Genomic DNA, 12,700 nt, shown 5'->3' on the forward strand with positions numbered 1-12,700 from the left:
GGTTAGGAAACGACCAACTTTTTCTGCTGCTCTATAATCCTTTGTACACTAAGATCCAAACTGTTGTAACAAAATGGTAAACAGTTTATGGAAAAAATTTGTATGATAGTCAATTAGGCTATGCTTTGTTTAACACTGGAGCTGTATTGTCTACACTCCTGGGAAATTATTTTTTTTTGTTGTAACCAAGGGAGATAACACAAAATGTAAAGTGCAAAACTTAAAGAGCTCCAACTTTTAAACATTGTAGATATGATAATAAACACCTAAGCTTTCAGAACTCTCCACACTGACTTATAATGAAGGCTTTTGAGTAAAGAATGTTTGAGTACTTATAAGCTGTAGGAAAGAAAAATAGAGGTGGGCATATGAAAAAGTGGGCTTTTAATTTCTGACTATAAAACTTATACCCCACGGAGAGATAGCTTTCACTTTCTGTTGTACATCCACCAAAATGCCTTAGATAATATTGACTTATTCTTACGGAAAGGACAGAGTTCATTTATTGCCGCAGTGAATGCTCAAAATTTGAACAAGAATGTTTTTGTTTAGGAGAATTTAGGTTATAATGGGTGCTTGAAGTAGTCCGGTGGTCAAATATTGATCTAAAGTTTCAGGGTATTGGGTTTTGTCCATGTGAGAATGTTTTCGTTTCTTACTGTAAACGACACGTGCATGTTAATGCATTAATAGGTATATTGGAACTGTAAGGTTGTGTATTGATTAGAGATCAATATAGGTAAGGTTTACACAGGTAGAAGTGCCCGAAATACAGGTTGTTGTCTACCTGGAAGTTTAATCTATAGCCCACTGCTCGAGCTGTTCAATATAGTTTATTACACACCTGAAGCTGGGATTATGTAGGTGAAGACATCAGAAAAATAGTTTCTTTGTTGATGGAATCAAGTATTTTGTTTCTAGTAAGAACCAGTTTTGTTGAAGAAATTTTATTCAATATCTCCTTCAGGGGATCTGACACAGTATGGAGAAAAATAATGGAGGCTTTTTTTAATTAACTATAGTCAAAATGATTAATTTTGAAAAACTTAATTACTTGAAATTGGCAATTAGACATGGGTGTGATAAACAAAATTAAAGGTGTTAAGCAAGTATGTTAGCATACCTGTAAACTTCAGTTAATTAGTCTGTTGTTGACAGGTGTACTTTGAAAACAGGTAGTTATATCTCTCAAGAGGTTCATTTTCTGAAGAAATTCTCATCAAGGAAAGACTGATTGGGTGACGAATGGAATAAATCTATGTGTTGATTGTACAGAACGCAGGAATGTATCTGACAATTTAAGTCTGAAATGTGTCAAGGGGTGGGACTTCACTTGTCAATCAGTCAGTCCATCAGGAAGTGTAACCCTGATCGTCGTATTTTAATTATCTGTTGCTGTAATTGTGATAGAAATTGATTGCTTAAGAGTAAATTTGAGTGGAATTTAGATGGAAATGTAAACGAGAAGACATACTTGCGCAGTTATTTGTCTGCACTATAATTAATTCACATGATTTATGTGGGAAAAAGTGAGTGAAAAAGAGTTTCAGCTTCTTTCTTAGAATGACAGGAGGAGCTAAATTACATCTGGTTGTCTTTGTAATGTCAATTAATGCCACATTGGATTTCACTGTTACTCTGAATATTTTAACATTAATCTTTCTATCAACACTTAAAGAAAAATTGTATATCATGTCAAGAATTTCAAACACAAACGTTTGTCTCCCTTTATTATTGTGACCTTAAACAAAGTCTTTTGAGAAATTGTTTTTCTAAAAATAAACAGACCAGCATTGAAAACTATGTTGGATACAATGGAGAATAATGTAGGTAAAAAGTCTCATTTTATTTCTAACGGTAATGTTACAAACCTCTATTTGATACTCTTTATAATCTTGACATTTAAGGTTTCCACAAGCTGCCCTGATTTGATACTAATACTCTGTAATATGAGCCCGAAATCAATTCTATCCTTTGTGTACCTATGCTTTTGACTTGTCATATATGTGAATGGTGATGAGAAAATTAGGTTATGGCCTATTAAGTGACATTGTCCTTTAGATAAACTATAAAGAAATTATTTGAAGAATAATAGAACGTTTTCAAGGTCACATTGTTCATGAAATAACAAACTAGGTCATTGTTATTGTATTTAAACGTCAGCAGAAGGAATCAATATAACGTATAACTTAACTGCGTGTCAGTTTAAGGATTCTGGACGTAATGATGGTACTTTAAATTATTTCACAGAGGTATGATTAAGTTTCTATCATGTAATGTCATATTGGTCTTGAATCTGGAAATTTAAAGAAGTGAAATAATTGTAAGACAAGTAATATAAACTTGGACCATAAATTGAGATAATAAAAAATTGGAAATATTTCGGAAATATGCTGCGTAATGCTGACTTTTCAAAAAGCAGGAAAGCCATCAAATGGCAAGTTGAAGAACATACACGGACAAGTGTGAGTTGGATTAACAAGTTTATTATAGCATTATCTGATTCAGTTTCTGCACAATCATGACAGGTCTAGGAATTAATGGTTTTAATTTGTTAATACTCTCCAGGTTCTTTGTTAATTTATTGCAGTTGTAGATCATTAAGAATTCCTTTTAAACAAAAAAAATATAATAAAGAATAATATTATGTTTAAAGATGACCCGAGTGACTTGCATTTTGGGGAATTTTTTGGTTTTGGGTAGTAGTAGTGTAGTAGGGAATCTCGTACTGATGTTCTCTTTGGACAATTTTTGTTTTGTCATTCAGAAATTTTGTTAAATTTTTATGATACTTGAGATGAAGGTACAGTGTGTTTTTCCAAAGGTGTGACTTTACATTAATTATTTTACTTTAATAAATGCATACTGTTGTGACATGTGAAGTCTATTGTAGCTTTTGTGGAGGTGTTACTCAGGTTTCTACACGCAGAGCTTGTCATTGGAGATAAGTAAAATTATCTCCCTTTGATTCAAGGTGAATATATGTATGTAGCTGCAAATTTTTAGTAATATTGTATTATTCGTATGTGAATTGATAATGATCTTGCAGTTTGTTAAAACCACATTATTAAAGACAGAACACATTTGTTCAAAATTCTATCTAGATTAATTTCTAAGATTCTGACTATTTATGGCTTGATAATCCCATCAATATATTAAAGTGTGTTTAAAGTCCCGGAAAGGCACCCCTGAAAGATGTTTTCTGTTTTCCTGAAAAAGTATAAATGCTGTGAAATATATTTACTTTTATATCAAAAGTGTAGACAGAAAATGCTTCTTTTGTGTGACTTCATTTCACTGGCTCTGATCATGTGTAGAGGTGATTGGTGGTGCCTGTGATGTTGTGTTATTTTAGTGGTTTGTTAAAATGGAGGGATTCCAAGTTCATACATATTGTTTTATTATCTGGAATTTCACACATTTCAGCATCAATTTGTCAAATATTTCAGGGTTACATTCATGAAATTGTAATCCCATTGCGATTCCACAGAATGGTCCATACACATTGTCATGGCTGACATGAGCAATTTCTTGCACCTCACTATATTTACTTGGCAGAAAAAATACCAGAAATGCCGTCCCAGCAGCTGATGTCATGTGATACTGTAACGAGAAATTTATAGAGCTAACCTCTTACTGCCTCTATCATCACACACTAGATGGGGCTCTGTTGACATTTCTCGATCTAGAAGCAGGCTCCTGAAATCTTAAATGGATTTGATGTGAAACACATGTGGTGTATGTCTACCAAATCTACTTGTGTTGTTACTCTTATGTAATTAATTCCAGCTAACTAGCCAATTTGATACCATGATAAAACTTTAATAGTTTCCGCTGAATCATTAAAGAAATCGGAGTTGTACTTGGTATTGGTTGTTGCAGTTTTTTTTCTAAATTATCTGTTCAATAAAGTGTTTTGAGGGGTCAATTCATTCATATCTTTTATAAACAGTAGTTTCTATTGGGATTTCCTAAATCTGTGGTTTTTCAGTTTTTTTTTGGTTTTTGTTTAGTGAAGGTTCTCATTGGTTCTACAAAGTTGGTCGGGTGTACGTAAATAACAACGATTTCAGTGCCTGACTTCAATGAATGTTGCCTCCCTATCTAAACTTGGTGAATTAACCTGTAATCTGAATGGTAGTGCCAGACCAAGTATGTGTGGTTTAGCATTAATTGGTTCAAATACTCCTTCTTGGCTGGACTTGATTATGTATTGATGTATAAATTTGAAAAACACAAGCACATTTTCTGCCTGGTTGGGTGAGATCTTGCACCAAATAGAACTTCAATAGCTAAGTGATTATAGGATCCCTTCACTCTAGAATGGGCAACAGATCAACCAAATTAAATGCCAGTTTGCACATTTTCACACAAATTATCCAGACTACAGAAAGGAGAATGTAGTCACGTTTTAACTAGAAAACCTGCAAAGAGAGGGAAAAGGTCTTGTTTTGAACTTAACATGCAGCAAATTAAGGAAGTGAGGCCGCTGGGTAATTGTGAACCGTACAAGCGTTTATCAGTACAGTACAAAATTAATGATGAGGATCCCAGTACATAGTATCTCATGATCTTACAGATATAAAGTCACAGTGGCAGCAGTGCAATAATTTGTAGCAATAATTGCCAAAAGGTTGATTTCAGAATTACTTAGCTGGGTTTGTAAAATATAGCAATTACCCAGAACATTAAACTTACAGAGAGTGCATTTGGCTGTCTTTTTCTAAACTTAAGTTCCTCTCCCAAAAAAAAAATAGATATTCATTTTCCCAATGATAGAAAATTCACATATGTATTTAAGTGCAGCAAATGTCTGTGACAGATTTAATATAATGTGCAGTCAAGATGATCGTTGATATTGATAAGCTGGATGAGGATTGATGGCATCAAAGCTTTCCATGTAACTGTTTTATACATTATGATATAGCTGCTAGTACTTAATATCTCAGGAGAGTTCCATGAAAGGGAGATAAGAAAGCTACAAAGATAATCTACAAGTGTTATCTTGTTATACGAGTTAAGAATTCCCAGGGTTTTGTTGTTTTATCAAGATTTCTAATCGTTATGTTGGGATGTTTATAGTGTAACAAGATTAGTAGTGAAAGGTGTGTGATGTTTAATAGAATTACTTAATAACATATCGTGTAGCAGCTAAGTTAGAGGATATTATCAAATATTTTTACGTACAACATCTGTGCTCGTGGTGGGAAAGACTTCAAGTATTAATGTTTAAGTCATCAGTGTTATATAAGAAGAATGATTTTTATTTTTTTGACACTGTATTGTGATCCTGATTTCAAAGGCATGCACTGTGATCGTGACATGTTTGCATTCTCTCTCAAAAATTGGCTAATAAATTTGAAAAATACTTCATAGGTTTATATCAAAACATTCTCCTGTTGTGTAGAACAGTAACGTCTGTTGTGTAGAAATTGCAACAATTTATTCAAATTCTTATCATCAAGGTAGAATTATAGAGTATGTAAAACCAGTTGCACACGTGTATCAACTGATCATCATGCTGTATATTACTAACATAGGTATATGTACAGGTAATTGCAAAGCTATGGTGCAGAATGGTGGTTTTACTGATAAAACATCAAGGGACCTTGAATTTATAATTTATTTTAAAACACTTATTTTCTAATTGCTGATAAACCTATTTCAGCAGACTTGTTTTTTAGGTCTCCGAACCATTTACAGTACATGCTTGTAGTTTATGTACCTATAAAACAAGTGTGTTGAGTCACAGACTTAGAAGCCATCCTTGTACTCCATGGTACCAATTTGCATTGTAGACAGCTCAAGATGTAAACTAAAAAATTGTTGAGGTTAAAAGCAATAGACATTAGTGGTATGACTGTATGACAATGAGACAATAAACAGTGACATTTTAAAATGCAAGCCCTTCTCAAAGACGAATCGCCATGATCTTATCAGATCATTTGTCAATTCAGACACACGCCCTATTAGCATGTTATTTCTTAGCTAATGAATACCATAATGACGTTTTTGCATGTAATGTATATCTGTGAGTGACAAAAATGTCTGCCAAGTTAGGAAGTACTTGGATAAAAAGAATTCCTCTAGGTGAAACAATGAACATTTTTGCTCGTGCTTGTCTCTACTTAGCCCCATAAGTTAAATCTGTAACGGGAAAGTTTCGTGAGTATGGGGTTGATGACACTTAATATAGGAATAAGTGAATGGTTATTTGTAATGATAAAGGTTTAATGATAGGCTCAAGTTCAATGTCAGAAGTTACTCCCAGAGTGTCTTCTGTGGGGTCCTTCTGTATAAGAAGTCTCTGTTTGTACGTGTATGAAGAAATTAATAAGGTTAATTATGTTTGAAAGGCCCCCAGCTTGTTCTCTACCCCACCATTACTATAAGCAAAGTCCAAGTTACAAGAGAAGGATTTCGTTTGATGTTGGTTGATCATGATCAAGGTACAAGTTCAACAGGTTTCAGACAAAGAAGAGATCACTTTTAAAATAAATAAACTGAGAAAGACTTTAATTCTTGTCTGTATATCACTACAGAAAAAATGTCTTCATTTTTAGAAGTTTCTTTTTACAATGCAAAGTAGCTGTACATGTATGGACCTAGCAAGAGATTTTTTCTTAAATTATTTAGCGAAAATTCATTTGCATTTGCGTTATGATGATATATAAAAAATCTATATAAATCAGACTTTATGTGGAAAACAGATGCTGTTATTACATTCATGAAATACTTTAAAGACATTAACAATCCATCATATGTTAGGTAATTTGTGATAAGGACATCAGTCATTATATGTAAAGGTAAATTTTATGTTTTATTACAAAGGAAAACACTCATAGATGAAATCAGGCATTCTTTTGTACACAAGAAAAAGCAGTTCAATAATTGATCTGTGTTTAGAATGTTATTGTTCATTTTCTGCATAAGAAGGCAGCTGTTTATCAATATGTGATGAAGATAAGTGATAGAAATATTGATTTAACCATTAGCCAATCAAATTACTACAATCTTTAATTACTGATTAGTGATTGGCTTACTGCCGAAACTCCTTATGGTTCACACCTTTTGAATGTTAGTGTTGATGTTGGAACCTGAAGTACTTAGGTATTTTCTATAAGGTGTTCCGTTTAAGATACCATCAGTTCCCTCATCAGTGCTTTCCTTATCAGTAATGAGCTCTGGTGCCAAAATAACACTTTCACGGCATTGGTAGTGATAACCAATGAAACAGCTAATGGATGTGTTGTCGCTGCTGGTGCTGCATACAGATGAAGAAGGGGATAATGATGATGACTTTAGTGATGAAAACTAATGACGATGATTGAAACTTTTGAAACTTTTTCATGTCTGAAATTTTTTTTTTTTATTGAAGTCAGAAAGAATATGATATGGATTTAAAATGTTTGTAACAGTGCAATTGATTCTTCTACTGATCAGAGGATAAAATTTACAAAAAATAATCAGTACTGATCACTAGAGAGGTCATGATGTGAATGGTGTCAGTGATGAAAGCTTTCTTAGAAGAGCAATGTTGATAAACTTGGCTATGATAAACATCGGTAATGATAGATAATGGATGGCAGAGATTATCTTAGAGCCAATTGTGTCAGGGACAGCTGTTTAAAGTTCATCCCTGACACATACCTGACATCTGTAAGTGTGGAGGGGAATGAAGCCAATGTACACCCCACATGTGGTGATGGTGGTGCTGTACAGAATGATAGTGGTTGTCATGGAAAGAGTTAGGGAAGCTGGTATACCTAAACTTAGTGATATAGTTATCAAGGGGTATATAAACATCCAAACCATTCACTTGGTCTTACTAATTAGTATTACCTATGTCACTTACTATTACGTACTAGTAGATATATGATTTATATTAACACTGATATACAGATGTGTAGACAGGTGTGTAAACTTCAGCTCCTGTTTACCATTGTTTAACCTTCTAGCCAAATAAAAAATGTTGAACCTTCACTTAACACCCCATCATTTACGTCATTTAGGAATTTCTGTGAACATTGTAATCTCTGAAACCACATCAATATGTAATTAGTAATGTTATTTTAGTGTCACCAGTCCATCGTTTGTGTTAATGCTGTTCCTCTCACCACATGCAATAGTGAACTTTTTTTTAGATAATTCTTCAAGAACCCTAAATGGCAAAAATTACTTTGCTCTTCAGTGAAGAATATCTTTGATGAGAACACAATGAATGTTTAAACTGTAATTTGTCTAAAAGTGAAGTTCTTCTAGCAGTGGTAACTGAAAAGTTTGTCTCTATTGCTACGGTAACTAATATTTCATCTTTGTTGTTATGTTACAGGTGTCGGCAGATGATCCAGACTGTAACGGGAACACCCAGTTGACGTATCAGCTGTCCAACTCCTCCCTCCAGACCAGTGACAAATTCACCCTGGGCATTTCCTCTGGTGAAATCTGTATTAAGCATCCCTTGGACTACGAAACTCAACATAGCTACACCTTCCAAGTTTTCGCTGTTGATAATGGTACACATCGATCATCATTATATTCCTATCCTTTGTTTCTGAGATAGTTCTCTGACAGAAAGATTGATTTCTTCTTACAGATTAAATTAGATCAAGCAGGCATACAATGGAAAAAGATTATTGTTTTATAATTTGATACCATGTCTTAAAACTGACCCAGATGGAAAATTCAGATTAATGTATATGAAGCAAATACAGTTAGATTAGAATTTATTTGTTTAACAACAAATTACATAAATGAGTTATTTCCTTTTGTTTGTGTGGATCGTAGCGTGCAGGAGGATGGAGGAGGGGGATGTTAATTTGGGAGAGACTGAAACTGAACGTACCCACAGAAATCCCATGTTGAAGACCAAATCTTTTCATGTCCACTTAAGGACGCAAGCCCCTAGTTATAGTGATGAAATGCTTCAGTTATTCACCGAGATGCCTTAGGAAAACTTTTTATATTTCAAGATGTTGACTGATTTATTTCACTTCCAAACATTTTAGATTTAAAACAAAGATAAAAACAACAGTTCATCAATACTAGATAAGTTTATCAATCAGAGAGTTTACTTTGTCTACTTACAGGTGGTTTGACAGGAGACACCAGAGTTCAGATAACAGTTACGGACATCAATGACAATCGTCCTGAGTTTTACCCACGTAACTACAGTCAGAATCTCGACTTCATTGAGGCCACCAATCCCAGCAAGGACATAGTGACAGTGGTGGCGCATGACATTGACAGTGGCAACTATGGTCGCGTGTTCTATCGCATCATTTCTGGTTCACAGGGTGGAGCTTTCACCATTAATGCTCAGAGTGGTGAGTATTTCGGGTGATTTTAAAAAATGGCAAAAATCTTCAAATATTGAGGAAAGTTTTAGGCAAAACTTTTTAAGGTAATATATCTTATCCGAAAAATCAGACAGCAGTCAGACTGGCCTTAAAGGCTACCTTAACAATTACCTGTCTATGAAGGCCAATTTTATATAACAAATATCCACATATAAAGGTAACCTGTATATAACAAATACCTGTCTATAAAGGTCAACACTTTATACCAAATACCTGTCTATAAAGGTCACCTGTATATGAATACCTTTTTATATAGGTAACCTGTGTGTAACAAACACCTGTCTATAAGGCCACCTTTATATATTTTTAATTACCTGTCTATAAAAGCCATTAGATACTGATCCTAGCAAAATACATATCATATTACTTGAACCTCCAAAAGGACCACTTGCCTATGAAGGCTGCTTTTCTGTGTTGTGTATATCCGAATATTTTTTTTCCAATTCAGATGACCTTTGCTAATAGCCAAGTTTGCTTATAACAACAAACATAGAAGAAAAAAATCAAAATCAGCCTTGACTTCTGGGTTTACAAGTAAAACAGATCTTGATCAGTGTGGTATATAGAGGTGTCACTTTTTTTATGTAAGATGCAGACCACTTGAGTTGGTCAGTTTACATGTAACATTGACCATAACCATTCACCTGTCACTGGCTCTTGTTACCTGAAAACTGACCAATACAATGGCACACCCAATTTAATCATAATGGGATTAACAGTCATTGAGAGGATTAGACCAATTCAGATGGATCAGGAAGGAAAGGTTTCCAAACCTCTGTCTGATAACTTAGGTGAAGTTATTTGGCCAGCTATGTAGATATTGAACTCGTCCAGGTGTTCCGCAATCTGCTAAATCAGGATTAAGATGGATTACTATTGGACAAGGTTATGGCTGTTACAGCAATACTGAATGATTTCTAGATTAATATTGAAAATCGTTTACAGGTAAAGATGACTGATAAGGAAGCTATAGGATAGACTATTTAAACTTGTTGACAAGGAATCTGTGTACAATACTTGGTCTCCCTCGACATTGACAGTGTCCAGATACATTGTCCAGGTGATACTTAGGAGAAATTACTTTGTGACACAAATCTTACTTTTACATAGATAAACATTTCAAACTAATTTCAGTGTAATTCCAACCTTTCATCAAAGTTCAAATACTATCTGTATATATTTGGTATTAAACTAGGGGAAGTAAATCTGATTAGTAACTTTGATTTATTTACAGATGTTGATTTTTAATGAGATAGATAACTCTATTTTCTCCAAAACAATGGCTGACACATTATAGGATACATGTACAATATCTACATAGGGATCCTGTTAGATGGTTTGGTCTGTCAATCTTCTGCCAAGTTATCCCTCTGTTTCTGTCTGTCTCAGCTGGATTACAAAATTTGGAAGGTGGCCACAACCGATAATCCATACTGTCTGTTATACAGGCATGTCACACATTTCAAGCGAAAAAAGATGGTGTCATAATGTCGTGTAATCATGAGGCATCCATGTAGATTATATCTCTCAAGGTCATAGACAGTAAGGTCAGGTAACAGGAACGAAGGGAGGAGACAGTACATGGATGAGTGTGGAGTTATTGTATATCCCCCACAGCTGGCTGATACATGTCAACTAACCCCTGGCTAATTGTTGAAGCTGACATGTATGGTTTAGCTGTATGGGATGAACATATACAGATACTGTTTTAAGGGTTTCTCAAGGTCATTGAATGTATGCTTTGGGGTGTTGGGGAAGGCACTATTTCAAGGTCAAATCTGTGTTTGTAATAGATGGAAAGGGTACAGTATCTTATGAAAAGAATAAGGAAGTTTACATTGTCAAGGTCAAAGTAAGGTTATTAACTCGATCATGTAAAGAAAAGAGATTAGGTAGCTTTGAATATAACTGATAATGAACAACAGATATCTAGTATCATAGATTGTATATTTTCCTTACCAGTGTAGATCAGCAGGGCAATTTCTTATACACATTATCGGTAACACTGCTGCAAAAACATCCATTTTCCTGTCAAAATTTCTAATTGATATCAACAGATAATTTTTCTTCTATTCACTTTCATTTCAATTTTCCTGAAAACTATAATCCTTTTTGACTTAATATAGGAAACATGGTTATCAATAATGAACCGATTTATGTGTCAAGAGTCAAATTTATAGCCAATTAGCATGCTTTCCATTGTTAACTATTAATGATATACTGTCTGGTATTTGATACCTTGATTACATGATTCTGTTTCTGTGACAGGTCTGATCTCACTGTCGGCCAGTCTACCGCTGGAGGAAAAAGTCTACGTCGTGGAAGTTGAAGCGTATGATGGAGGTGGTCTTGCTTCTCTCCTGGCTGCCACGGTTCATATCAGTGTTATGGGAAATGGTTCCCCACGCCCCTCGTTTGAGCGTGCAACCTACAGCTTTTCCGTGCCGGAAAAAGCTGCCCAGTCAACATTGGTGGGGCAAGTGTTGGCCATAGTTACTCCAAGCAATGGACAAGGTGAGAATACAGGTCATCAGAGACGCCAAATAAAATACTAGGAAATCCTCTGTAAGATAGGTTACAGTGGTTTGATTGCTAGAAATGATTGGTAGGAATTTTAGATTAAATTTGTTAAGGATAAGCGTAATCAAAAGAGTTTCAAACATTTGACTGGAAATCAATAGTTCCCTGATGTCATAAATAAATAAACTTAAGTGATCAATTGACATAGGAGAAATAGAATTGAATTGATCACTTCAAATTCTTAAGACAGTCGCTCCTCTTCCATCCCTAATGGTGACAAACCTATTTAGGCCAAAAAAAGAAGAATGAAATTGGTGTAAATTGTTTTAAAATTATGTTTTTAAAAGCTAATATCCAGTTACTATTTAGAGTAGGAATCTTCATTATATTTCTGGAATATTTTGAGTTGTGATTTAATGTAAACAACAAGTTTCTATACATCAACTATAACATAGACATTCATGCTCTTTGTAGCTATCCATTACTCCATTACCTCGGGTGATGTAGACAACCACTTCTACATCGACCGACTCTCTGGTAAAATCTTCACCAATGATGACAGACTGGACCATGAACAGACAACAAGTTTCCTCATCACTGTCATGGCAGAGACTGATAGCCCACCTGTTTTTGGAAAAACTCAGGTCGGTATTTTGTTAAGAAATGTTGAAATGCTAGGGTTTTTTGGTTTATTTTTTGCAATAGTAATTCTTACCTAAATGTCCATACATTATCCTAGAAAATACTATCGGTAACTTTGCCTCTGTGTGAGATTTATTAACATGTAATTCAGTCATAATGTATTAACAACATACTTGCAG

At 34.4% G+C, this 12,700-nt stretch overlaps 1 protein-coding gene across 1 annotated transcript in view; it reads left to right on the forward strand.

Annotated features, from left to right (window-relative positions):
• Window positions 1-12,700, forward strand: part of LOC132558006 (protein dachsous-like) — an 85,389-nt gene that overhangs the window by 55,777 nt on the left and 16,912 nt on the right. Inside the window, exons 2-5 of the mRNA XM_060222527.1 lie at window positions 8,333-8,516; window positions 9,090-9,326; window positions 11,628-11,873; window positions 12,354-12,523. Of these exons, the coding sequence (XP_060078510.1) occupies window positions 8,333-8,516; window positions 9,090-9,326; window positions 11,628-11,873; window positions 12,354-12,523 (837 nt within the window). The remainder of the gene's footprint in view (window positions 1-8,332; window positions 8,517-9,089; window positions 9,327-11,627; window positions 11,874-12,353; window positions 12,524-12,700) is intronic.

Source organism: Ylistrum balloti, unplaced genomic scaffold (genome assembly GCF_031769215.1).
Source record: "Ylistrum balloti isolate Yb309-2 unplaced genomic scaffold, AGI_CSIRO_Ybal_v1 Utg370744, whole genome shotgun sequence".
In the NCBI taxonomy this organism is placed as follows: Eukaryota; Metazoa; Mollusca; class Bivalvia; order Pectinida; family Pectinidae; genus Ylistrum; species Ylistrum balloti.